The 23,611-nt window shown below is 49.0% G+C and overlaps 1 protein-coding gene across 5 annotated transcripts; it reads left to right on the forward strand.

The window, feature by feature from the left end:
• Positions 1-218: 218 nt before the first annotated feature.
• BSDC1 (BSD domain containing 1) lies at positions 219-23,293 on the forward strand. Of its 5 annotated transcripts, none has more exons than XM_068967634.1 (11): positions 219-322; positions 633-693; positions 5,898-6,014; positions 8,196-8,363; positions 9,705-9,759; positions 11,685-11,800; positions 12,196-12,264; positions 12,435-12,513; positions 13,588-14,067; positions 19,989-20,092; positions 21,542-23,293. In XM_068967634.1, the coding sequence occupies exons 1-11, from the start codon at positions 219-221 to the stop codon at positions 21,572-21,574; spliced, it is 1,386 nt and encodes a 461-aa protein (XP_068823735.1). In that variant the 3' UTR covers positions 21,575-23,293. The 5 variants fall into 5 exon arrangements, with proteins under 5 accessions (XP_068823735.1, XP_068823736.1, XP_068823738.1 ...); XM_068967635.1 differs by lacking the exon at positions 219-322 and adding an exon at positions 356-366; XM_068967637.1 differs by lacking the exons at positions 219-322; positions 8,196-8,363 and adding an exon at positions 356-366.
• Positions 23,294-23,611: the final 318 nt, after the last annotated feature.

Genomic DNA, 23,611 nt, shown 5'->3' on the forward strand with positions numbered 1-23,611 from the left:
CGAACCCCCTGCCACCGGCCAATCTTGACCCAAAACGGCCACCGTATCCGATGTCAGCGGATACCAACTTGGATTCGATGTTGGGGGGCGGGGCTAACATTTGGGGTGGGGCCTGGAGACAATCCTGAGAGCGGATTGGACCGAGCTTTCAGGAGCGGAGTTTTAAGTCCGAACCCTGGCCCTAGCCTGGACCGAGTTTAAGGAGGCGGAGTCTAATTATGGAGCCAGGTGGATATGGGGCTGAGGACGATGTCGGCGCGGGGATTGGGCCGCCCCCTCCGGGGTGGTGCTTGAGGGGGCGGTGCCGTGTCGGAAGTCAAAGGTCAGTAAATAGTGGTGATGTCATGCGGGCAAGATGGCGGAAGGGTGAGCCCGTCATCCAGTTCTCCGGGCGTTGGGCCCCGAATTCTCCCCATGGCTGGGGTGCTGGGCCAGGGTCCCCCGAGGGAACGGGAGGCCAGCGCGGGCCTGACGGAGCTGAAAGGGCGGGGTGGAATCACAGCGTGAGGGGGTGGGGAAGCGGCCTGTGATGCCCCAACCCACGGGCCACATCTGAGAGGGGTACTGAGACCCGATCATTGCGCGGGCCCGAGTCGCACCGCGGGGCCTCCAGATGTGTCTGTCTTCCACAGGGAGGACGTGGGATGGTGGCGGAGCTGGCTGCAGCAGAGCTACCAGGCAGTCAAGGAGAAGGTAAGCTGGGCCAGCGCCCTTCCTCCAGTAGGGCCCCAAGGCACCTCCCTGCACCCTGTTCCCGAGCGTATCCCGCTGAACCTTGTGGGCCCCGGGCCTCAGGGACCAGGCTCACTTGGGCCCTCTGGGAGGAAAGACCCCCGACTTAGACCAGTGTGACTCTACCTACAGTGAAACAAAGATGGTCTTAAAGACTGGAGCGACCGTGTTGGAATCCGTGGGAAAGAGTGGTGTTTTCCCACTTGGGAAATTCAGCTTTGTAAAAGAGAGAACATTTGATCTAGGCCTTGAAGAAAAAGGATTCTGCCATAGAAACTTCCTCCTATAGTCATGCAAATAGTAGCGTGTATGCCATAGCCAGCACTCTGACTCTCTGGCCCTCAGGATACCGACATTAGCCCAACAGTTGGAGTCGTGCGCCTCCCCAAACTCATGGTCTAGTGAGGAGACAGCAAGCCCTGTGGGGTGAGTGAGGCTTGGCTCTGCCCGTGGACAATGCCACTGTGTGTTCCTGTTCCATTCCCCGCTGGTTTGTCAAAACCAACTCATCTGAATTCTGGAAAAAGTTAATTACCATTTACCTCAAGCATCTGGGATGAGTCCTGCTTCAGGGCAACTCCAGGAGGCTTCTGGCTTCAGTTAAATCAATGCTCTACTCTGTGAGCATTTTTAGCCTCGCCTGGCCTACATACTAGCCTTTCAGCTACAGCCCAGAAAATCTGAGAATGGCCTGAGCTGTTTATGTTGTTAATGAAGACTCAATTTCAGACTGAGTTTGAAGTTGAGGGAGAATTTCAAACTGAGTTCTAATAGAAGAGACCCCAGAGTAGCTTGCTTCTTGTTGAGCAGTCTTCTGGAAGGAGAGTCTGACATTCATTTAGCAAATGTTGTGTGAGGGCCTCCTATGTGTTACTGTCAAGGTTGGTCTTCCCATAACACGAAAAACAGGTCGTTGATTAGCCTTCCATCTTTGTTCTCTCATTTGAAGCAGGGGGAGTGGGTATTGTTTCTGCCTTTGACAATTCCCCATTTGAAAAGAAGAGACTTAATTTCCTACACTTATATGAACTTTGGCAAGATATTTAACCTCTTAAAGCCCCAGTTCCTCATCTGTAAAGTGGGAATACTAATAATACCTACCTGACAGAATTGTTCTCATGATTAAATGATGATACGTGTAAAGCACAAAACAGTATCTAGCACACACTAAATATTAAATAAGGACTTTTCTTTTTTAAGTACTGAGAGTGATGGGGAAACCTCTTAAATACCAGCTACCGTTTTCTGTTAATTTTGTTCTTGGCCTTTCAGTGCTTTCCTTCCCTCACTATCCTGGCTGTGTCTGGACCACTCAGTTCCCAGCACCCCCACCCCCCAGTTTTCTTGCACCCCATAGCATATGCTGCCCCAGAAACGACAGCTTTGAGATGGTGCTATAATCTGCCTTCCTCTTCCTCTTACTTCCCCCTATTGTGTGTGTGTGTGTGTGTATGCGTGTGTGTGCTCGCACTTGCCCATGAACACTGGTGGGAAAAGTTAGCGTTGCTCTTTGCCTCTACCACGGATTCCCCAAACTCATCTGGGCCTGGTCTTGGGCCTCTCAGCCTCCACCCCCTACCCTAGCAAGTGTTTTCAGCCTCATATTTGCTCCTCCCCTTGCCTTCAGCAACTTTCCCCAAACCTAACTGTCCCCTCACATTCCCTGTCCAACCACTTCCTTTTTTACTTGGAGGTGACAGCCTCAACATCCTCCTTTTTAAAATTTGAAGTCAACAACATCATGTCTCGACTCCCCACCCCTGAAGCCACTACGTACAGGCTTATCTTTGTAAACACTCAGCTTCACCTGCCACTTGCCAAATCCAGCGGGTGTTTTTCAGCCCTTATCTTCTGGACGTTTCTGCTGCTTTAGACTCTAGCGGTCGCTCTCTCTTTCCTGAACGTCTACTCCCTTGGCTTTTCTTGATTCTCTCTCAGTTCTCCAGCTGCTTCTCCAGGCTTTCCTGTTTCATGGGTGCCTCTGCCTGCCTCTTAAAGGCAGTGTTTGAGGAACCTGGTCCTCAGTGCCTTGTGCTGTTCACTCAACGGACTCTTGCTGGGTGAGCTCTTCCGTTTTCATTTCAGGGTGACTCCTAGTCCTTTCCTTGGAGCTTTAGTATTTGAGAATAGCTCCTGCTGGACAATTGACCCAAATATCCCCTAGTCGCTACAGATACTATATAGCTTCTATATAGTACTATATAGAGACTATAGAATATATATATATATATAGCTATATAGCTTCTCTCTACACTTGCTCCCCCTTCAGCATTTCCTCCGTTGGCTAGCAGCCCTGCAACCACCCAGTCACTTAGTTTAGTTGCCAGTAGCTCTTCCTGACTCTTTGTTTCCCTCAGTCAACACATCTATTTAATCACCAAATCCATCTTTTTTGCCTAATATTTCTTGAACCAGTTCCATCCTGTCATCCTTCCCAGGGCTGTCCTTATTCATACTTTTCTGCTTTCTCTCCTGGACTATTGCAACAGCCTCCTGACTGGTCTTCCTCCATTTCTGATCTACTCAAGTCTTGGACCTGTCGTCCTTCCCAGTCTTAGGAGTGACATGTCAAAACCACAAATCTCATCATGTCATCCTCCAGATGGTGTTGGTTCCCCATCACCAGCAGGGCTGACCAGGCTCTCCGTGGCCACCCTGTCAAGGTTTCTCCCTCACCGCTTCTGCTTTGCTCTTTATTTTCATTTCCCCCAGGACCGATGCTTGTAGGCCTCAGTAAACCCCAGGTGCCACCGTGCCCAGGCTCCCTTAGTAATTCCTGCTGATTCTTGAAGGTTCCGTCCAGGCTTCCCTTCACCAAGTCGCTCCAGCCTGCCCACAATACACTGGTCACTGCTCTGCCCTTGCACCTCAGCACTGTTACGTGAGCATTTTCCCCAGGAAACTGTGACCTTCCAGAGGGCTGGCACCATGTCTGTTCATATTGGTCCCCTCAGAGCTCACAGTCAAGTGAGGGAGACAGCCATTTGTTGGATAATCATGTAAATGGTTAATAATTAAAACTGTCCTGGTACATGCCAGTCTAACTCTATGCCAGGCTCTATGTCAGACACTGGAAGAGTATCCATGAATAAAAAACAAAGGCTTTGTGTTCATAGAACTCGCTGTTTACCCAGGAAGATAGACACTGAACAGGTAATCAGAAATCTAAAGTAGAGGAAATGTTAAAGAAGAGAACATGCAGGTGCCATGAGCAGAAGCCAGCCTGGTCTGAGGCAGCATCAGGGAAGCCCCCCAGGGGAGGGACATGTAGGCACAGCTCTGAAGCAGGAACAGGAGTTATCCAGCTGAGGGGGTTCGTTCATTGTGTTTGTTCGCTTGAAGAGTTAGAACTATGTGTCAAGGAGAGGGAATGATATATTCAGACACCCTGAAGTAGGAAAGATACTGGAACATTTGGGAAATTTTGAGCATGGCCAGCTGGAGCTCGGTGAGGGGCATAGTGGGAGAGTCTCCCAGAGGCGAGATTATATGGACCTTGTAAGCGAAGGGGAAGATTTTATACTTTTATATTTGCCATTGGCTACCATGTAGCCACTGAAGGCTGTAAAGCAGGGGCATCTCTGTCTGCTCTGACTTAGAGAGCTCCCCCTATTGCCACGAGGAAAAGATGTTAAAGGCATCTTATGCAACCTGGGGGGTTTCCCTCATAGCTCAGTTGGTAAAGAATCCGCCTGCAATGCAGGAGACCCTGGTTCAATTCCTAGGTCGGGTAGATACCCTGGAGAAGGGATAGGCTACCCACTCCAGTATTCTTGGGCTTTCCTTATGGCTCAGGTGGTAAAGAATCCACGTGCAGTGCAGGAGACCTGGGTTTGATCCTTGGGTTGGGAAGATCCCCTAGAGAATGGAAAGGCTACCCACTCTAGTATTCTGGCCTGGAGAATTCCATGGGGTCTCAAAGAGTTGGACACAACTGAGAGAATTTCACTTTCATGCAACCTGGGAGAAGAGTCCAGATGAAAGAGCAGGTTAGCCTGGACTAAGGTGGCAGTAGTGTGCATGGAGAAAGAATTAATAAATGACTCTTCAGTCCAGTTAAGGAGTCCCAGATCTGAAATGGAGGCTTTCCCACTAGCAGAGAAGCCTCTGGCTGATAGGTGAGACTTCCCAGGCTGAGGAAAATGAGGCAAACCCTTCCCCAAGGAAAAAAATCACCAGAACACTCAAAAAGACACTTTAAAAATGCAGGTGTAAAAAAAAATAAATAAAAAACAAAAATGCAGGTAACTATCCCTTATAAAATGAAAGGGCTTGCAGAGGTGAACACAGAGATAGTCCAGGAAGATGTCCTAGAGTGGGTGAGGATGAAGACAACGTAAGACTTAGACAAGAGCTGAGCGGTTGCTGTTGCCCACTGGGTCTGAGCACAGAGTGAGAGGCAAACTGTCCGACAGAAGCAAGTGTCAGTTCTGCCCAAAGGAGCTCTATGGATGAACAGAGCTTTTAGATGGTGGAACCAAGGCAGTCTAGGAGACACTCTGATCCAATGTTTCTCTTAACACCCCTTTTGTTGAATATAGAAAAATGGCACACCTTTTTACTGGTATTGTCAAAAATTGCTTATAAAAGCTTTCTAAACTATTGCTATTATGAATACGACCTGTTTGTGATACCTTTCACACAAGTAATTTCACCTGCTGTCTCGTATTTCAACTGAATTTCCTTGTAACAAAAAAAAGAAGTAGAAATAGAGAACATTTTCCTTTGATTTAAAAAAAAAAATCCTTTCTCTTCCTGTTTGCAATTGGAAACAAAGGTCATGGCTTACAGCATAGCGATGTGACGCAGTCTGTCTTGTTTTCAGACTGCACGTGCCCCCTAGCCCAGTCTGCTCACGAGAACCACTGCTCTAGGCCACCTCCCTCGTTACCTAGGAGAAAACCAGGACTTGGTGAGAGTTCCTCCTGGTCACAGAGCTTCTAAGTACCTGGGTTGGGCTCAGTCCCCTGTTCTCAGAGCAGCAGGAAGTTCTGTGCTCTCTGCTGTTGGGTAATGTCATGGGATTGGGACAGGGAAGCATTGTTTCTGAGCCCAGGTGCCCATGTCCGTTGTTTTCCATGTGTTCTGTCTGGTACTGAAGCGCAGGAAACAGGAACAAAGGGTGGTGGAGCCGCTGGCTGTCAGCTCTTTCTGTCTTCCTTTAGTCCTCCGAAGCCCTGGAGTTCATGAAGCGGGACCTGACGGAGTTCACCCAGGTGGTGCAGCGCGACACGGCCTGCACCATTGCGGCCACCGCCAGCGTGGTCAAGGAGAAGCTGACTGTGAGTGCCGCCTCCACCCCCCAGAGCCTGAGCACCATGTTTCATGACCTACTTTTTCAATTAATCACTGCAGACCCAGTTCTGCAGCATCAGAAATGGCATGGTATTCTTTTTTTTCTCTGACATTTTGTCTATTCGTTCTTCTTTTTGGCTGTGCTGGGTCTTCGCTGCTGCCCAGGCTTTCCTCTGGTGGCGGCGAGCGGGGACTGCTCTCTAGCTGTGCTGTGTGGCCTTCTCACTGTGGCGGCTTCTCCTGTTGAGCACAGGCTCTGGGGCGCGCGGGCTTCAGTGGTCGCGGCTCCCAGGCTCTGGCACGCAGGCTCAGGAGTTGCGGTGCGCTGCCTATTTGCCCCGCCACGTGTGGGATTTTCCTGGACCAGGGGTTGAACCTGTGTCTCCTGGATTGGCAGGCAGAGTCTTCACCATTGAGCCATCAGGGAAGCCCACAGCATGGTATTCCATTATGTGGATTTGACCACTGCCTAGTTTCCTGATTCAGTTTTTTCCAATATTGTAAGCAGAGCTACAGTGAACATTCTGATTGCTTAATCTTTGCCTTTAATATTTTCTTCCAAATAAGGTATTGAAAAGGATATAAGATGAATATAGTTTTAGACCTTTTAATATCTACTGTAGAACTGCCTCCAAAAAGTTTTTGCCGGCTGTATTTTTACTCATCCAGGTTTTACCAGTCAGAGACGTATACTGGAATTCTCCTCTGAGATAGGAATTAGATTCTCAAGTCAGCATGAAAAGTGAAAATTGTATACAGTCAGAGATACCCCCGCAGAGCTCAAATTTCCGAGGAAGTATAGGGTACTAGTTTTGTATTACAATTTCCCCTTTAGTAGTAGAACAGACTTCAGTTTCTTTGATCACCAGTGGAATCAGTTGCCTCGTAATTAGAGGCCATGTTATGAAAAACATATTGTGGAGTGTTTTCAGCCAAGCTTCTTTTGTTGAATCTTAGAAAATACTGTCTGCCTGCTGACCACAGCCACTGATGAACATGAATGACGAGTAGTCACCCAGCTGAACCGCGGCATGTCCAGCCAGTAGCAGAGACACGACTTGTTTCCTTCATTTATTTATTCCTTTTTTCATTCAACAAATACAATTATATATCTATGCCAACATGTGCCAGGCACAGTTGATAGGCTCAAGGAATAAAATGCCTGGGCAGCCTCATTGGTAGTAAATATGACACTTTGCTGCAAGGTTTGTGGAGCCTGGTCCTGTCTCTCAGCACACCGTCCCTTTTTGCTCAAGGGCATTCTGACCAGCGTGGCTCCAGATGGGTGGCCCACTTGCCTCTTCTAGGAGCTCCATGCATTGGCCCTCAGCTGGTCCCAGGCTTGTTTCTAGGCAAGGCTGTCGGTCCTCATCCTGCCCATATTTCCTCAATCTTTCATACAGAATACCTCCTGAGCAATGATGATGATGAGATTGTAATATTACAGTACTGCTAATTATTAAATGTTTGCTATGTGCCAGACATTGTGCCTGCCTTATCTCTTAAAAAATCTCCAAAGTAACCCCCTGCAGGCAGTATATTTAGCTGCATTTTATAGATAAGGAAACAGACTCTGAGAGGTTTAGGTCTCATTACTAACAAGTAGTAATGGAGAAGGAAATGGTAACCAATTCCAGTGTTCTTGCCTGGAGAATCCCATGGACAGAGGAGCCTGGTGGGCTACAGTCCACAGGGTCGCAAAGAGTCGGACATGACTGACGACGTCACTTTCACTTTCACTTTCACTAACAAGTAGTAGAGCTGGGATTCAGATCCCAGATTGACCCGAAAAGCTGGTACCTTTCCCATCTCTCTCCCTCTAAGTCCCTTTTCCCTGCTGAATGTCTGTGCCATGGATCCTCTCCTGTCAATCTTTGATCAGCTTGACTGGCCTTGAAATTTTGGTGAAACAGCCAGTGAAGGAGCTCTGCTCTGACCTACACAGGCCTATGGTGGCCCTAATGTGCACCCCCATCTGGGGGGTGGGGACCCTGGCTGCCCCCTCTCCATCTCCAGGCCCAGAGATGGAGTGAACCATTGTGAATATTTCCCTGGTCCCCCTACACAGTACACTTTGACCCCTGATGCTTCACCCCTCTCTACCCCAAACCCCAGATCGTAGCCTGCTCCTGAGCCACTTCACGTCCTCTGTTGGCTTCTCTCTGCAGACTGAAGGCTCCTCTGGAGCGACAGAGAAAATGAAGAAAGGGCTGTCTGACTTCTTGGGGGTGATCTCCGATACCTTTGCTCCCTCACCAGACAAAACCATCGACTGTGACGTCATCACCCTGATGGGCACACCTTCTGGCACGGCTGAGCCCTATGATGGCACCAAGGTATTTGCTAGCGGCCCCGGGCTCTAGCTTCCAACCTGAGCTCACAAAAGCAGTACATGTTCATAAGAAATAAATACGTGTATGTAATTAAGTTGGAGAATACCAATAAGCAAGAAGATAATTATTTCTAAACCCATAATCCCATCACTCAAAGAGAACCACTGATTTCTCCTTGGTGTATAACCTCCCATTTCTTTTGGCTCGCGAACACTGGTGAAGATAGTTTGGGTTTTTCTTTTTAACAGAAAAGCACTTTATATATGCAGTTTTCTAACCCACTTCTAAGAAATTTATAACTATTTGCATCTTTCCTTGTGACCATCATTTTTAGTGTCTTTAAATTCTTGTAGGTGTGTATAGCATAATTTATTCAGTCACTTCTCTGGTGTTGCACATGTAGATTCTTTTCATCCATAACAAGGAGTGCTCGAGAGCATCTTTACAGGCATGCATGAGTTCCACATTTGTGTTGTTTAAGACTGATTTTCAGTTGAAATAAATGTACAGGAGGAGTACGTCTTCAAAGCAATTATACCATCAGCAGTAGTGTATTTCTGCTACATTTTATTTTCTCACCATTATTTCTCACATTCCCTGGAGTATTTTCTCCCACACTCGGGGTGTGGTGTCACAGCAATCTGGCCAGCATTTTACCGCATTGAATTTCCGCCCCAAACATGGTTTTTCAAGCGTGTTTTTCAGCCCTAGTATTAGCACCACCACTTAGTACACATTTAAGTGGATTGTGAAATTTTTTTAATTACAGAAGTTTAAATTATAACAGTGAATCAACCGGAATCACTTGCTAAAGTTCTGATGCAGCCCACCCATGCTTCCTGTAATAACAAGGAAGGAAGGAGGGGCTTTCCATGTACCAGCTAAAGTTCACGACGCCTGTGGCCCTAATGGGAACACAGCTTGCAGTTCATTTGGCAGACTGGCTATGAAATTAAGAAATTCTTGATGAATTGGTTTAACTTGAGTTAAATATTTTAAAATTTGCCAGGGAATTTTGGACTTTATTAATATACTTGCACTAATGTTTCTTGTATATCGTATAATTCAAAACTATTTTATATATATGATTCTGTGGCCTGCTTGCTTTATTTTCTTAGTTTCCAGGGGTGGAATACTGGATGCAAGACCATTTTTCTAGGAGCCCCAGTTTTAGATTCCTAGCCCAGTAGTGCTCCACCCATAACCCATACTGTTAGTTACCAGGGGCCCTGTTGGTATGGTAGCCAACAGGGGCGAAGCTGGGTCGTGGTTGATTGTCAGAGAGGCATTGCTTTCTGTCCCCAGTACCCAGGAATTTCTCTTCTTTTTTCTCTTTTTTTATAGGCTCGCCTCTATAGCCTGCAGTCAGACCCAGCAACCTACTGCAATGAACCAGATGGTGAGGGGGTTGTGGTGAGGGGGCAGGCTTGCTGGGCAGGGAGGCCAAGGGAGTCTGGATTGTACACCCCGTTTATCTCTGTAGCAATGGCCAGGTAGCCTCTGTGTAAAGGACCAGAGCTGGGGCTACTTTGAACCCTGCATCTGGTGGGATGGGTTGATGGTTGCCTTTCCTCCCTGGACGCAAACTGTTTTCATCCCTATCTGCAGAGGCTTTGCTCCTCTCATCCCTTATCTTCAGTCAGGTTTCCTCCCAGCCCTGCTGCCCTGCCTGCCTTCCCTCTGGCCTGTTTGCTAAGCTCCTGATGTACAGCAAGCTCCACATCTAGAGAGGGGAACTGGTATCTAGGTGGGAACTAGACACCAGAAATGAGTGGAACTCTGAATCAACCCTGCCCAGACCTCCAGGAACCTGCCTGCCTTTAGGAGAGAGAAACGGAATAAAGCAAAGATAACTAGAGATGGAGTGATTGCTTCCACAGAAAGAGGGGAGCAGTGGGAACCCAGAGGATGGCACATAACCCAGCCTGGAAATCCTAGGATGTGACGCCTGAATTGAGATTTTAACAATGAATTAGAAGTAAACTAGTTTTACTTGTAGAAGTGGGAGAACAATGTTGAAGCATGACAACAGGTCATTTGCAGGTCTGAAAAAACCTAGGCATTCGAGAATACCAGACAGAGAGTACGTGTGACGAAATGAGGGTAGTGAGAGCTGCCAGGGGCACTGGACTGAAGGGCTTTGGGTACCAGACTAAGAAGTTGGAATTTTGTCCCCAAAGTAGTGGGTCTTAACCTTTTTTTGCATCACAAAGGCCTTTAAAACTCAGTTGAAAATCATAAGCCCTCTTTGAATAGAATTGTATATGCAGTATGGGAATTCTTTAACCCTTTGAACCCTATCCTTGGACCATAGTCTAAAAAGCCGTACTGTAGAGAACTGTTGAAGAGTCTTAAGACCTGATGTGATCAGATTTTGCATTTTATAAAAGAGCTTTCAGGCAGTGTTTTGTTAAGGATGAAATAGGGAGAGACAAGACAGGAAGACCAGTTAGGAAGCTGGGTCGGAATCCTCATGTCAGAGGTAAAGCCAGAACCAGGGAAGGGCCGGGTAGACTGAAGAGGAAGGTGTGCATATAAGAGACACTGAGGAAGTGGAACCCAGAGTGACTGCAAAGGGAGGAGTCTAGGAGGGCCCCCAGGTCTCCGGTGGACAGCTGGGCGGGACGGGTGCGGGAGGGAAGAAGGTGAGCGTACGCTGTATTTGCAGCATCTGGGCAGGTGGGTGTGTCCTGGCCTCTGGATCTGGAGCCCAGAAAGGTAGCCTCAGCTGCCAGACTGAGGAACTGTCAGTGGGAGAAGGAGGTTAAAACTCGTGGTTCAGTGGAGGTCATCTTGGGAGAAAATGGAGAATGAGAAGAGATAAGGAAAGGAGAAAGAGGAGCCCACCAAAGACTCAGATGAAACTGCTAGAGCAGTGGGAGGAAATAGAGGCAAGAATGAGAAGCCAGGAGAGAAGAGGGCTTCAAGAGGAAGGTAGTCATTCCCAGGCAGAAGCTGTAGGGTGGCCGCATGACCAAGGACGGAGAAGTTGCCGTTGGATCTGGCAGCATGGCGTCACTGGTGAGCTGAGAGCAGCTGTTCCAGAGGAGAGGCTTCGGTAGCCAAGTGTAGTGAGCTACAAACCACGCAGGCCCCAGAGAGAGAGGAGACTGCAGCCCCTGGAGATCACTGAGGGGCCATGCCCTGATAGCAGGCCCACCCATCCCTTCGCCCTGCCTGATCCCCCACCTTGGGCCACGTGGCTTTGGAAAAACCCTTATGCTTTCCTCATTGTCCATGTCCAGGCTTTGGTGTGTTTTCTCTAAGCCCAGGGTTCTTTCTTCAGCCCCGCAGAACTGACCATCAGTATCTGTCTCTCTGCAGGGCCTCCAGAGTTGTTTGACGCCTGGCTTTCTGAGTTCTGCTTGGAGGAGAAGAAGGGGGAGATCTCAGAGCTCCTTGTAGGCAGCCCCTCCATCCGGGCCCTCTACACCAAGATGGTGAGGGCCTTGCCGGCTCCTGGCTGAAGGTGTGGGGAGGTGGGAGGATCATGTCCAGAGTCACTGTGGAGTCCTCTGGCCTAGAGCACAACAGGAGGCCCTGTGGAGCCTAACCAGCCAGCTCCTGAGCCAAGGATCCATGTGGGGGAATCTAAGTCACCAGGCTTCTGACAATCACGGTGAGAAATGAAAGGGCCAGCAAAGCCTGATGGGAGTTCTCTTCACCTCCTGGGCCAGAAAGGTGGGTCTGGCAGTTGAAAGTGCTGTGAGAACCACAGCTCAGCTGCTTAGACCCTCTGAAATCCAGAATGACTGGGAGCTGGCTGATAAGGCTCGGGACATGGACCCCACACAACCACTTCTGAAGTCCCATCTCTACTGTCCCCTCCCGCCAGGTGCCTGCAGCTGTTTCCCATTCAGAATTCTGGCATCGGTATTTCTATAAAGTCCATCAACTAGAGCAGGTATGCTGGCCTAACCAGAGGAGGTACTCCACTCAGCCTTGGGTAGGGGGCTGGGTTTTGTTGAGGGAAGAAGGGGACAGAGGGTACCAAGAGTTCTGGAGTCAGAACCAGAGTCTGGGAAAGGGGGTTCCCGGACTGCTCCTGGCCATCTACTCCTCCCCCACTTTCAGGAGCAGGCCCGGAGGGATGCCCTGAAGCAGCGGGCAGAACAGAGCATCTCTGAAGAGCCTGGCTGGGAGGAGGAAGAAGGTAAGAGGTATTGAGAGGTGATTAGCAAGTACCAAGTCCTGCCTGTGGGGGGCTGTCTGGGCCATTCTCTCTGAAGCCTGGAGGGACATGGCACCTTAGGAAAGAGGAGGGATTGAATACAGTATTTGCAGGTGCCAAGGATAGTCTGAGCTAACAAGGGAGTGTTTACCAAGTCTGGTGGCCCCAGGTTTAGGTACAGAGATTGCATGTGCCAGTTGCCAGCCCATGGACCAGCTACTTCAGAGTAGGAGGTGCTTATTGAAATTCCAGATTTCTTTCTTCTTCTAACTAAGACTCTGGGCATGTGGCCAAACTTACATATTTTAAAAAATTTTTAAATTAATTTTTGGCCTCAGCATGCGGCATGGGGGGAGTCTTCATTCCCTAACCAGGGACCAAACATGCACGCCCCCCTACAGTGGAAGCATGGAGTCTTAACCATTGGACCTCCAGGGGCATCCCAGACTTGTATTTTTAACAAGCTCTGCTGGTAATGTTAATGCTCAGCCAGACTTGGGAAGCGCTGGCTTAGGGACAGAGCTGAGCTTCCTCTGCCTGGTAGCTCAGCTTATTAGGAGTGTGTTAGAGCCACCTGTATGATATGTTAACAGAGTTATTAAGTGCTTATATTATATGCCCAACCCGTACTAAAAGCTCTACACGTATGGGCCTTACCACAACTTTATTATCCCTCTTTTGCAAATGAGGCAGGTAGGTCAACGGAGAGTTAAGTGGCTTGCCCAAGATCATGCATCCGGGATGTAGCAGAGCTCAGCCTGAGCCTCATCCCGACTGACTTTCAGGTCTTGGCTTTCTAAGCTGTCATGTTACCTTGGGCTGCACTTGTAGAAGCTGAGTGCCTACCAGACATGCACTAGGCCTCACAGGTAGGAGATACTTTGACCAGCAGGGAGTACCTACAGAACTACCATGGAGAGGGGGTGAGGAAACCAACACACCCATAGGTTTGACTGGAACAGACTTTGATGAGGACCTGAGCTCTGTCTGGTGGTCTCCATGATGGTCTTGGGGCTGACCAGAGTACATCACTCTCCTTCCTTTCTCTCTTGACAGAGGAGCTTGCAGGCATTTCACCCACATCCCTAAAAGAGGCGAAGATTCCTGTGGCCAGACCTTCCACATTGCCTGAAGGAGGACCCAGTCCCCAGAGCCCCTGTGAAGAGAATCTGGTGACCCCCGTTGAACCTCCAACAGAGGTGACCCCCTCGGAGAGCAGTGAGAGCGTCTCCCTGGTGACACAGATTGCCAAACCGCCCCCTGCCTCTGAGGCCCCAGCACAGCCCAAGGACCTGTCCCAGAAGCTTCTAGAGGCATCTTTGGAGGAACAGGACCTGGCTGTGGATACGGGCGAGACTGGACCCCCACCCCGAGCTCAGTCTAAGCCCCACACCCCTGCTTGCCACCCCAGCGGTCCAGAGCCCCGACCTCCAGCCAGAGTAGAGACTCTCAGGGAAGAGGTCCTCACAGACTTACGGGTGTTTGAGCTGAACTCGGACAGTGGGAAGTCTACACCCTCCAACAATGGGAAAAAAGGTAAGGCCAAACCCCAGGGAGCATGTGGGGGCAGGGCAGGTGAGAGTTGCCGCCTCATAAGGCAGACTTGTCTCCTTGCCCCTTATGAGGATCCTAGGAGAGATGGCCTTCGTTTGTGTTACTGATAATGGTGACAGCTACTATAGGTTGAGTGTTTGTTACTGTATTCCATCAATTTGAACATGCATTCTTCTCTGAACTTAGGATGCATCTTATAACTGTTGGAGTCTTAGAGTCAACAAAATAAGATTTATGTCAGATCATGGGTTAAGGATGTAACATTGCAGTTAATTTCTCAGTTCCCAGGGGAGCTTGTTAATTTCTAATTTACATCTCATTTCCCTATATTACTGTCCTCATTTTATAGTTGAAGAAAGTGAGCCTCAGATGTTAAGTAACTTGCTCAAATTCACACAGCCAGAGAGTAGTAAGGCCAGATTCAGACCTAGGTCTGTCTGACCTGAAACCCATGCCCTTAACTACCACAGTGTGCCAGTTCCTATCCTTTTGGACAATTCAGTTTCGGGGTGGGAACTCCTATGACACTGATTGGTGCCAAGGGTCTTCTCCCCTGGATGACCTCAGGAAAGTCATTTAGCTTCCCCAGGCCTCCTTTAATTATTATTATAAAATACATGAACAAAGCTTACGTGTACAGTTTAAAGAAGAATAAAATGAATACTCATGAACTTGCAGTGACCTAGCTTAAGTAACAGAGCTTTAGTTTCTTATCTGCTTAGTGAAATTTTAGACAGGAGACGCTTTGACGTTGTGTCAGGGAGGAACCTCTCTAACTCCTGCAGTTAGAGAACGGTGGTATCGCTGGTGTTAGCCTGTTTTGTACCATCCAGAATACCTCTGCAGAGGCAGCCGATTGTCAGCAAAACCTCCCGTCAGCTCCTCACCCACAGGCATCCTGTCTGCCCACACCCAGCACCAGTCAGCCACCCAGCTTGCCCAGCAGGTGCGCCCTGGGCTGCTGGCAGTGAGTGACTGGCTTGCTGCCGTGGATGGGAACGGGCCCCTCACACCCTGCCCTGCTCTGCTCCCCGACGGAAACTGCAAGATTTCTAGTTTCCAACACAGTGCTTTCCTTCTGACTGATTCGGTGAGGTCATCCATTGAGCTCCTGCCTACTCTTTATGAGACACTGAGGAGGGAGGGGCAAAGGCTGTAGTCTTTTATGATGAAGCACGAAGCAGTAAGGGGCAGGCTTGGTACCGGAGGAGTTCAGAGAAAGAAGGAACCCCTGGGCATGAGCAGGTGTATCAACGAGGAGACAGGCATTGTATAGACAGGTTGGAGAGTTTGGGGCAGGTGTGGGCAGGGAGCGGTAGTCCAGGCTGCAGGGTCCTACAGAGTCCAAAAAGCAGAGGGCATGGGGCATGTTGAAGGGGGTGACCAAAGCCCACTTTTCTGTATTGTTCCCAGGAGAGGGAGGAATAAGAAGAGAGGTGGGGTTGGCTCAGAAATAGAACTTAAAATCTTAAGCCAAATTCAGAAAGTTGAACATGGTGCCACAAAGCAGCAGGTCGTGCTGCGTGTATTACATGCCCAGCCTGCACTAGGAGCTTTACATGTAGAGGCTAACTAAGCTAAGGGCTCAGCCTTGGGGGTTCAGACAGTTCTGGGTTCAAATCCCAACTTTGCTTATAAGCCATGTGACTTCAGAAATGTTACTGATCTTTTGTCAGCTTCCGTTTTCTCTATAAGTTGAGAGTCATTGTTTCATGATAGAGCCTCAGTCAGGGAAGAAATTGGGGTAGAGCCCTGCTTTGGGGAGATGATCAAGATAGTAAGAGGTACCAGCCAGTCTCTGGACGCTTCCTGTATATTTATATAGCTCTGTGCTGAGCACTTGATATGCATACCACTCAGTCCTCACCAAAAATCCTATGAGAGCTGTGAGGTTTTCCTTTTTTTCTTTTTTACTGGTAGGAAACTAAGATAAATCACCCACCCAGTAGGCATTTAGATAAATGTGAAATAACCTTTGGGAGAGTGCAGAGTAGGTGGTGGACTCAGCAGGCGCTGTGGGGTTGCTAGGCAGATGGTATGAAGGGTCCTTTTGAGATAATGGTCATGAATTTTGAGAGAGACCAGTCACTGCTGTTGCACTTTTGTCCCGCCATGTTCAGTCGCTCAGGTGCAGGCACAGAGCAGGTGGAGAGTTGGACTGAATCAGGGTTGAAGTTTATCCAGGTGAACTCAAAAGGACAAAAGTGGAGTGTACGCAGGAAGTGATCAGAATGATGGTTCATAGAGTCTGAGCTGGGTAAGGGTGGGGATAACAGTGACACAGTTAGAAGGTTTAAGAATTATTGGTTCCATTTGGAAGCGGGCTACTGGAGAATGTGACGGGTAGAGACTGGAAGAAATGAGATCATGGAGAAGTGCAGCGGAAGCTCCTAACCGTTTGCCCTACTGCATCTCACACGCTTGGTGGGGCAAAGCTGGGGTCTTGGACTGAGAGGAGACAGTGGGAACAGAGTAGAGAGAGTAAAATCTTAATAGATTTTTTGTCCTGGAGGCAGAGTGACTCCTTTTCCTTCCTGTGTCCACATCCAAAGATGACATGAGCGAGGCTTGGTCTGTGGGCACAGCAGTCTTCGGGGTGGCCAAGCCAAAGAGACTCCTGAGGTCCCAGGGTGATGGCTGTCATTGCAGAACTGCTTCCCTCCTGCATTTTGTGCCGAGGTCCAGGTGATTGAGGAGACTAGACTTAGCCTGCTCAGGCACCCTCAGCAGGGAGCAGGGAGCGGGGATTGGAGCAGGCCCTGTGGACTGAGGACTGGAAAGAGCCTGGGGCTTACGGCCCCGCTTCACCGCTGACTGGCCACCTGGGAGGGATTTTGGCCTCCATTTCTTCTTTGGAGAAGCAAAGATCCAATTAAACAGAATAAGATGAGCTGTGAGTGACAGCACTATGATGTTAGCAGTCACCCGAAAACTCCCCATTCCTTACAAACAAAAGAAAACAGTAACACTCCATGGAGATGTCTGAAATTGTTGCCTAGATCAGATCTCTGCCACGTGCCCAGGGTAATGGCGATCTTACTAGTACTCTTGTTGTGTGACAGGACAGGATGGGGAGGAGGCAGGTGGCAGAGAAAGCCCAGATTCACCTCTGTGCCACTTGAAGCCTTTGTCTCCTCATCTGTAAACTGGGACTGTTCACATCCACCCTCTGAGATAGGTATGAAGTGCCCCAAAAATGTTACCCGAGACTCTCTTCTACCCAACGGGTTTGCCCTAGCATTTAAGCCCTGAAGAGAGTTTCAAATCCCTGGAGGGAAACCTGAGGTTAGGAAGAGCTGTCATGACCACAGCCCCAGCTCTAAAGGGAGAAATCAGCTGGGAGTCTGGCTTCTAACCCACAGGAAGCCTGCACTGACAGAGAACCAGGCATGAGCCGCCAGAGTGTCCTGAAAGCACGGGGAACCTTCCACGCAGAGTCAGAAGAACTGGGTCTTTGTTTGAGATCTGATCCTGACTGGCTCAAGGACCATGTGCAAAATTACTTACCTGTAGGACCAGCGTTTAACAGGTCCATTTGTTGAATATCCACTGTGTACGTATGTTACAACCGACTCAATGGACATGAGTTTGAGTAAACAGGAGTTGGTGATGGACAGGGAGGACTGGCGTGCTGCAGTCCATGGGGTCTCAAAGAGTCGGACACAACTGAGCGACTGAACTGAACTGATGTATGTTACAGGCACTTTACATGATGCTGCTATTTGTAACACTGTTGTATCTCAAACTGCAGGCCAAGATCTATACAGAATCATCCAGATTTCTTTTTTTTTTTTTTCATCCAGATTTCTGAGCCACCACCTACACCTGCTAAATCTGAATGAGGGGAATGGGCAGGGAGGAATCTGCTTTCTAATAAGCTCCTCCGGTGGTTCTCTGCAAAGAGGATGGTTTTATTCTTATTTTATCAGTATAAATAAACTGAAGCCCAGAATAATTTGCCCAGGACTACACAGTAGAAAAAAGAGGGTTCCACCCAGGTTCGCTCGACTCCAGAGATACTGTGTGCTATGTGCTCAGTCCCTCAGGCACTCAGTTGCGTCCGACTCTTTGCAACCCCATGAACTGCAGCCCGCCAGGCTCCTTTGTCCATGGGTATTCTTAAGGCAAGAATACTGGAGTGGGTTACCATTCCCTTTTCCAGGGGATCTTCTCAACCCAGGGATCGAACCTAGGTCTCCTGCATTAGAGGCAGATTGTTTACCATCTGAGCCACCAGAGAAGTGGAGAGACACTACCACACTGCCTATGGCTAGATGGGTGACTAGAGAGAACAGTGCAAGAACCCTAATAAGGAATGTGGGGTCCAGGCTTGGGGGTGGCGCTCAGAGCCTGTGTGCATGTTAAGGAGCAAGCTAGACAAGAAGAAACAAGGTATTTACAGGTGGTGCCCTTGGGGGATCAGAGCTTACTTTTTTAAAAGATGCCTTAAAAAAAAATGATTACAAAGTAATGTATCATTTTAGAAAAAAAGAAAAATTACCCCCTGACCTCCTCGCCTAGTGATAACGATTATTGGATTCTTATGGGTGTTTTGCTCTTCCTTTGTGTGTGTGTGCGTGCATCTGTGAGCATATTTTTTTTAATGAAATCATACTGCATGTATTTTTTTTACAGGAACTATTTTTGTCATTTTCTTCTCAGTAATAACTTTCACATGTACTTTTTTTTTATATTGCCTGTAAGAAGGCATACCCAAATATGAATGTTTGGAGCAGTGGCTGTCAAACCTTAGCAGGCATCAGAATCACCTAGAACTGGGAGGAGCAAGTGATTCCTGTACAGAGCAAGGTCACAAATATTTAGGCCTCAGGGGACATGCAGTTTCTGTCCCAGCTTCACAACTCTGTCTTTTCAACATGAAAGCAATCATAGGCAATATGTCAACGAATGGCCATGGCTGTGTTCCAGAATTTTATTTCCAGAAGCAGATGGTCGGCTGGATTTGGTCCACAGGCCATAGTTTGCCAACCCTTGATTTAGAGAAGGAGTCCATGGATGTTTATTGAGTACAAACTATTTGTTCTTGTCACTTGGAATACATAAGAAAATAGAAGCTCCCTGTCCTCCAGGAGCTCACATTCTAGTTTCTCTATTATTAGCCAACAAGCACAGGGAACCTGATGATGTAATACACTAGAAGGTGATAAATACAATGGAAAAGACCATCCCGAGCAGAGTGAGGGGGACAGGGTTGCAATTGAAAATAGGACAGTCAGGGCAAGCCACATTTAGATGGTCAGGTATGAGCAAAGGTGTGAAGGAAGTGAGCAGGTTGGCCTGTGGGTATCTGAAGAAGAGTTCCAGGTACAGGGAACAGTCCTCGCAAAGGCCTTAGGTGGGGATGTGCCTGGTATGATTCAGTAGCAGCAGGATCAGTGTAGGTAAAAGGGAGTGACTAAGGCAGAGGAGGGTCATTGTTTATTTCTTCTGAGAGATTTCCATGGCTCCAGGGAGTTTCTGGACCAAAGTGTTTCTCCACTACTCAGTAACTTACTTTTTCTCACTTAATAGTGTAAGATTATTTTGCCATGCATACAGATGTTCTGTAGCCTAACCTTTAAAAGCCACCTAACTTTGCATCATAGGACTATACCCTTTACTTTTATAATTCCCTAGCAGAGGACTTTTAGGTGGTTTTTTAAGTTTTTATCACTGTAACAGCACTATAGTGAACATCCTTTTGGTTAAATTTTTTTTTTCTTACTGAATCTAGTATTTTTCCTTAAAATAGATCCCTAAAAGTGAGATCACTGAGCCAGAGATAGCAGGGTGTAAGCCCTCTGGTGTGTATTTGTCAGGCCCTGCTGAAGGTTCCATCACCCCCAGCTACAGCCTCTTCACATGCCCCTTCCCGTCTTTCACACTGTGGATCATGGTTCTAGGCTCGAGTACAGACATCAGTGAGGACTGGGAGAAGGACTTTGACTTGGACATGACTGAAGAAGAAGTGCAGATGGCACTTTCCAAAGTGGATGCCTCCGGTGAGGTGAGTGGGCCTGCTGATGGTGGGCCACAGGGAAGCAAGCCCAATGACCCCAGGTCTGAGGACTCTCTCCACCAAGCCCTACTGGCCCCTCACAGTGGATGCCTTCCTATCTGAGGTGGCCGGCTGTGGGAAGGGAGCCAAGGCCTCCCGCTCAGGCCCTGAACAGTCATCAGCAGGCTCAGGCTCTGGTTCCCCTGAGTTCCAGTGGGGCGGAGAGGGGCAGTTCTTGACATTAGTTCCTATCAGCATCACCTGAGGAACCACCAAAAAAATTCAGATACCAGATGCTGCCCCAGATCTTGTGACTCATGGTCACCAGGTGTGGGACCGTAAGACCCTGGCCTTGGAGACAAAAGACTGTGATCACTTGACCTGAGACTCTGCTGCCCCATCCAAACATGGCCTTGGCCGCTATAACCTCACACATTGTGGTGGGCGATGCATGTGCACCCGTTAGGCACAGAGCCTGGGACATGGGAGCGCTGATGGGTGTTCCTAAAACCACCGCAAAGTAGAAGCTCAGAGCCCTGCTGCTCTTAAGCTTCACTACCTCTCCAAATGAAAACTGATACAGAGAGGCTGGGAAAAAAGCCCTCAGAGCTAGTAAGGGACAGGACTGAGGCTCCAGCCCACACCTCTGATTCACATCAGTGTTATATCAAGAACTGTCACACAACAACCCCATGATTCCTTCCATCACATAGCTCAGGGAACCTGCTATAAGGAGGGAACAGATTAGAGAGATGGGAAGGGCCTTATTTTTCATATTGGGAGACTGAAGGCTGGGGGCCACCTATGACCTCACTATACCCAGAGGAAAGAAGGCTCATGGTGCCCTCATGCCACGGGGCTTTCTTAGCGCTGGTGTTTTTGTAGCCCTCTTTAAAACCTGACATAAAACATAGCTGAACAGAGTCATTCTGTAACCCATTATACCAGGGGATCCACTGGCAACGGGCCAAGAGAGTTGCCTGGGAGACTTCAGCAGGGGATCAGGGTGTTAGAGCCCCAGTGAAGGCCCAGTGAGCCCCTCTAGTCCTGTGCCACGCTGGCTTCTGATCAGAGTGCCACGCTCAAGGTCGCTGCCTCTTGGAGCTGTGTTCTCTGCTCAGCAGGAGACAAGCTCTCCTTAAGGGACTGACTGACTGGGTTCTTGCAGGCAGGGCATCCCCTCGTGGTGTCCAGAGTTGGCTGGTAGAAGCATTTCCTTTGAGTCTAGAACCATCAGACCCACCCTTTAGGCAGAGGGCAGCTCTGCTCCCCAGACACTCCTTGAAGCTAGTAGTTCATTTTCATAGGAGGCAGGGTCCAGCCCAGGAGAGTGGGGCTTGGGGTTGCAGGGAGGGCTATTCTGAAATGGGGCAGCGGGGGAGCTTGGGTCTGGACGTGACTCAGAGGAGTAAATATGTGTTCGTGCTCTCCATTATCTCCATTGTCCCCCCTTTGCAGCTGGAAGACGTGGAGTGGGAGGACTGGGACTGAGGGGAGCCAGACCAAGCAGCTCCCCCGCCCACAGGACTTCCCACTTCCCTCACCCGTCTCAGCCCAGCCCCGGAAGACACTGACTAAGAATGTCCCCCAAATGGCCTCTGTCAACCAGAGCTCTTGGCAGATTCTGGGTTGTTCCTTGTTGGCCCTTCGGGCCCCTGCTCACGTCTGGGAAGGGGCTCGCTTAATCCAAACCAGGAACTCTGACTTGTGCCAACCATAGGATGACCTGAGGGGGAGGAAACTTCCCCCGCCCACCCCACCCCCCACTGGAAGAGCCTACATTTCTCTGCTGAATACCCACTGTTCCGGGGGACTCCTGCTGAGGTGTCCCAAGGGATAGCCCTCGCCCATGTGCCTGTGTAGACAGAGGCTAAACCACCGGTCTCATGGAGGATGCCGAGACAACACTGTGTCACCCATGAGCCGGCAAGGAAGGCCGTGCCACCTGCCCTTGGCTTGACAGAGATGGCAGACACACTTTGGTTCCTATCCCAGCGGGTAAGAGGCATTCATTTTTGGGAAAGTTGCCTCCCTTAGGAATCTGTCCCTCCCAGGCATTTTCCATTCCAGGAAGGGCTCCTTGTGGTTCAGAATCTAGAGACCAAACTCGCTCCTTTCCCCCAGTCCAGGCTGGTATGTCCCCAGCACCTTTCCCAAGCCATCTTCATGTCGGATACACCTGAGTCCTTAGCCCAGCTGTGCCACCTGCAAGAGTCTGCTCTTGCCCTTCTTCCCCTCCCCAAGAAGGGAGGGGGCCACTTCAGGCCCTTCCGTGTGTTGTCTGGCGGGGTACCTTGTCCAGCCAGCCACCCACTTTGACTCCCCCGTAGCTTAGGACACAAGCCAGCTACCAGCAGTACAGAGCAGTGATCAAAGCTGAGTACTTACAACTCCGGTAAGCCCAACTTCTCCGCCTCAACCCTTCTGCCTCTTGGAGGGATACGCTGGGGGTGAGCTGCTTGAGATTCTCGACGGGCTTCTGCAAAAGCTCTTCCTCCTGAAGGCAGATCCAGTCTTGGTGGCTCTCACCCTCCACGCTGGTAAAGCTGCACCTCTCTTGGGGGGACAAGGGGTTGCAGGAATCCCTGGAGACCCTGGTGCTTCACGATGCTGCTCCGGTGATTCTTGTACATAATCTGGTGTGTTCACCAATGATTTAAAGGGATCGTGGTCAGGGACGCCAAGAGAGTGGTGGTCACTTCCACTTCAAACCTTCAATGAGGGGGTGGGATGGAGAGAATGCTGAATCTTTTTTTTTTTTTCTTTTTCATGGGATAGGATTTTTCTCTTTGTAATTGTTTGTTTAGTTTAATTAACCTTTTGGTTGTTTGTGCAATATTATATATTTTAAATTATAATGTATCTCCCCAGAGTATTTTGTAGCTGGGATAAGAAAAAAAGGAAAAAAAAAAAAAAAGACTCTAACAGCTGTTAGTTTTGTAATTAAAAAAGAAAGAAAAAAGAACTTTGTCCTGAACCTTTTCCAGACTTGCCGTTAACAGCTATTAAAGAGATTCAACAGAAGCTGGAAGGTGTCTGGGGCTCTGTTCTTGTCCCCTACAGCAGCTGCCCCAGAGCCAGGGCAAGACAGGGTGTGCAGGGTGCCCTCCTGCTTGGAGCCTGGGGGAGGGGTCAGGATGGGAGGTAGTAGCCTGCGTTCCAAGGAGGTCCCTTGTCTTCATCCCAGACTCACCTTGGCCTTTGGGGTGAGGAAGGGACAGGGCCCCCAGAAGGCCTCTCACCAAGACAAGGAGTCAAGAGGCCGTTTCTGCATTCCCAGCGCTTCTGCTTTTATTTGGAAAGGAAGGTGCAACAACAGTGGTTCCACCTGTTCTTGGTTATTTTTCTCTCCTCCCCCTGTATGTGTATGATTCTGGGGTCTATTTTTAAGTAACTTTAGTTAAACACCTGTATGAAAATCACTTGTCAGCCATAATAAAAGGGAAGTCTGAATGAGGCCCTCTGGTTCCATGAAGATCTTTAAAGGGAAAGAGAAGTAAGGCTGGGGAGGGTGTAGGTAAGTTTAGG

The sequence above is a fragment of the Capricornis sumatraensis genome, chromosome 3, assembly GCF_032405125.1.
Source record: "Capricornis sumatraensis isolate serow.1 chromosome 3, serow.2, whole genome shotgun sequence".
In the NCBI taxonomy this organism is placed as follows: Eukaryota; Metazoa; Chordata; class Mammalia; order Artiodactyla; family Bovidae; genus Capricornis; species Capricornis sumatraensis.

Bases quoted from the DNA above. Each gene is read 5' to 3' on its own strand.
- BSDC1 (XM_068967634.1), top strand. From the start codon at position 219: ATGGAGCCAGGTGGATATGGGGCTGAGGACGATGTCGGCGCGGGGATT. The intron at 694-5,897 runs GTAAGCTGGGCC...GTCTTCCTTTAG, and splicing joins ACCAGGCAGTCAAGGAGAAG to TCCTCCGAAGCCCTGGAGTT. The intron at 20,093-21,541 runs GTGAGTGGGCCT...CCCCCTTTGCAG, and splicing joins AAGTGGATGCCTCCGGTGAG to CTGGAAGACGTGGAGTGGGA.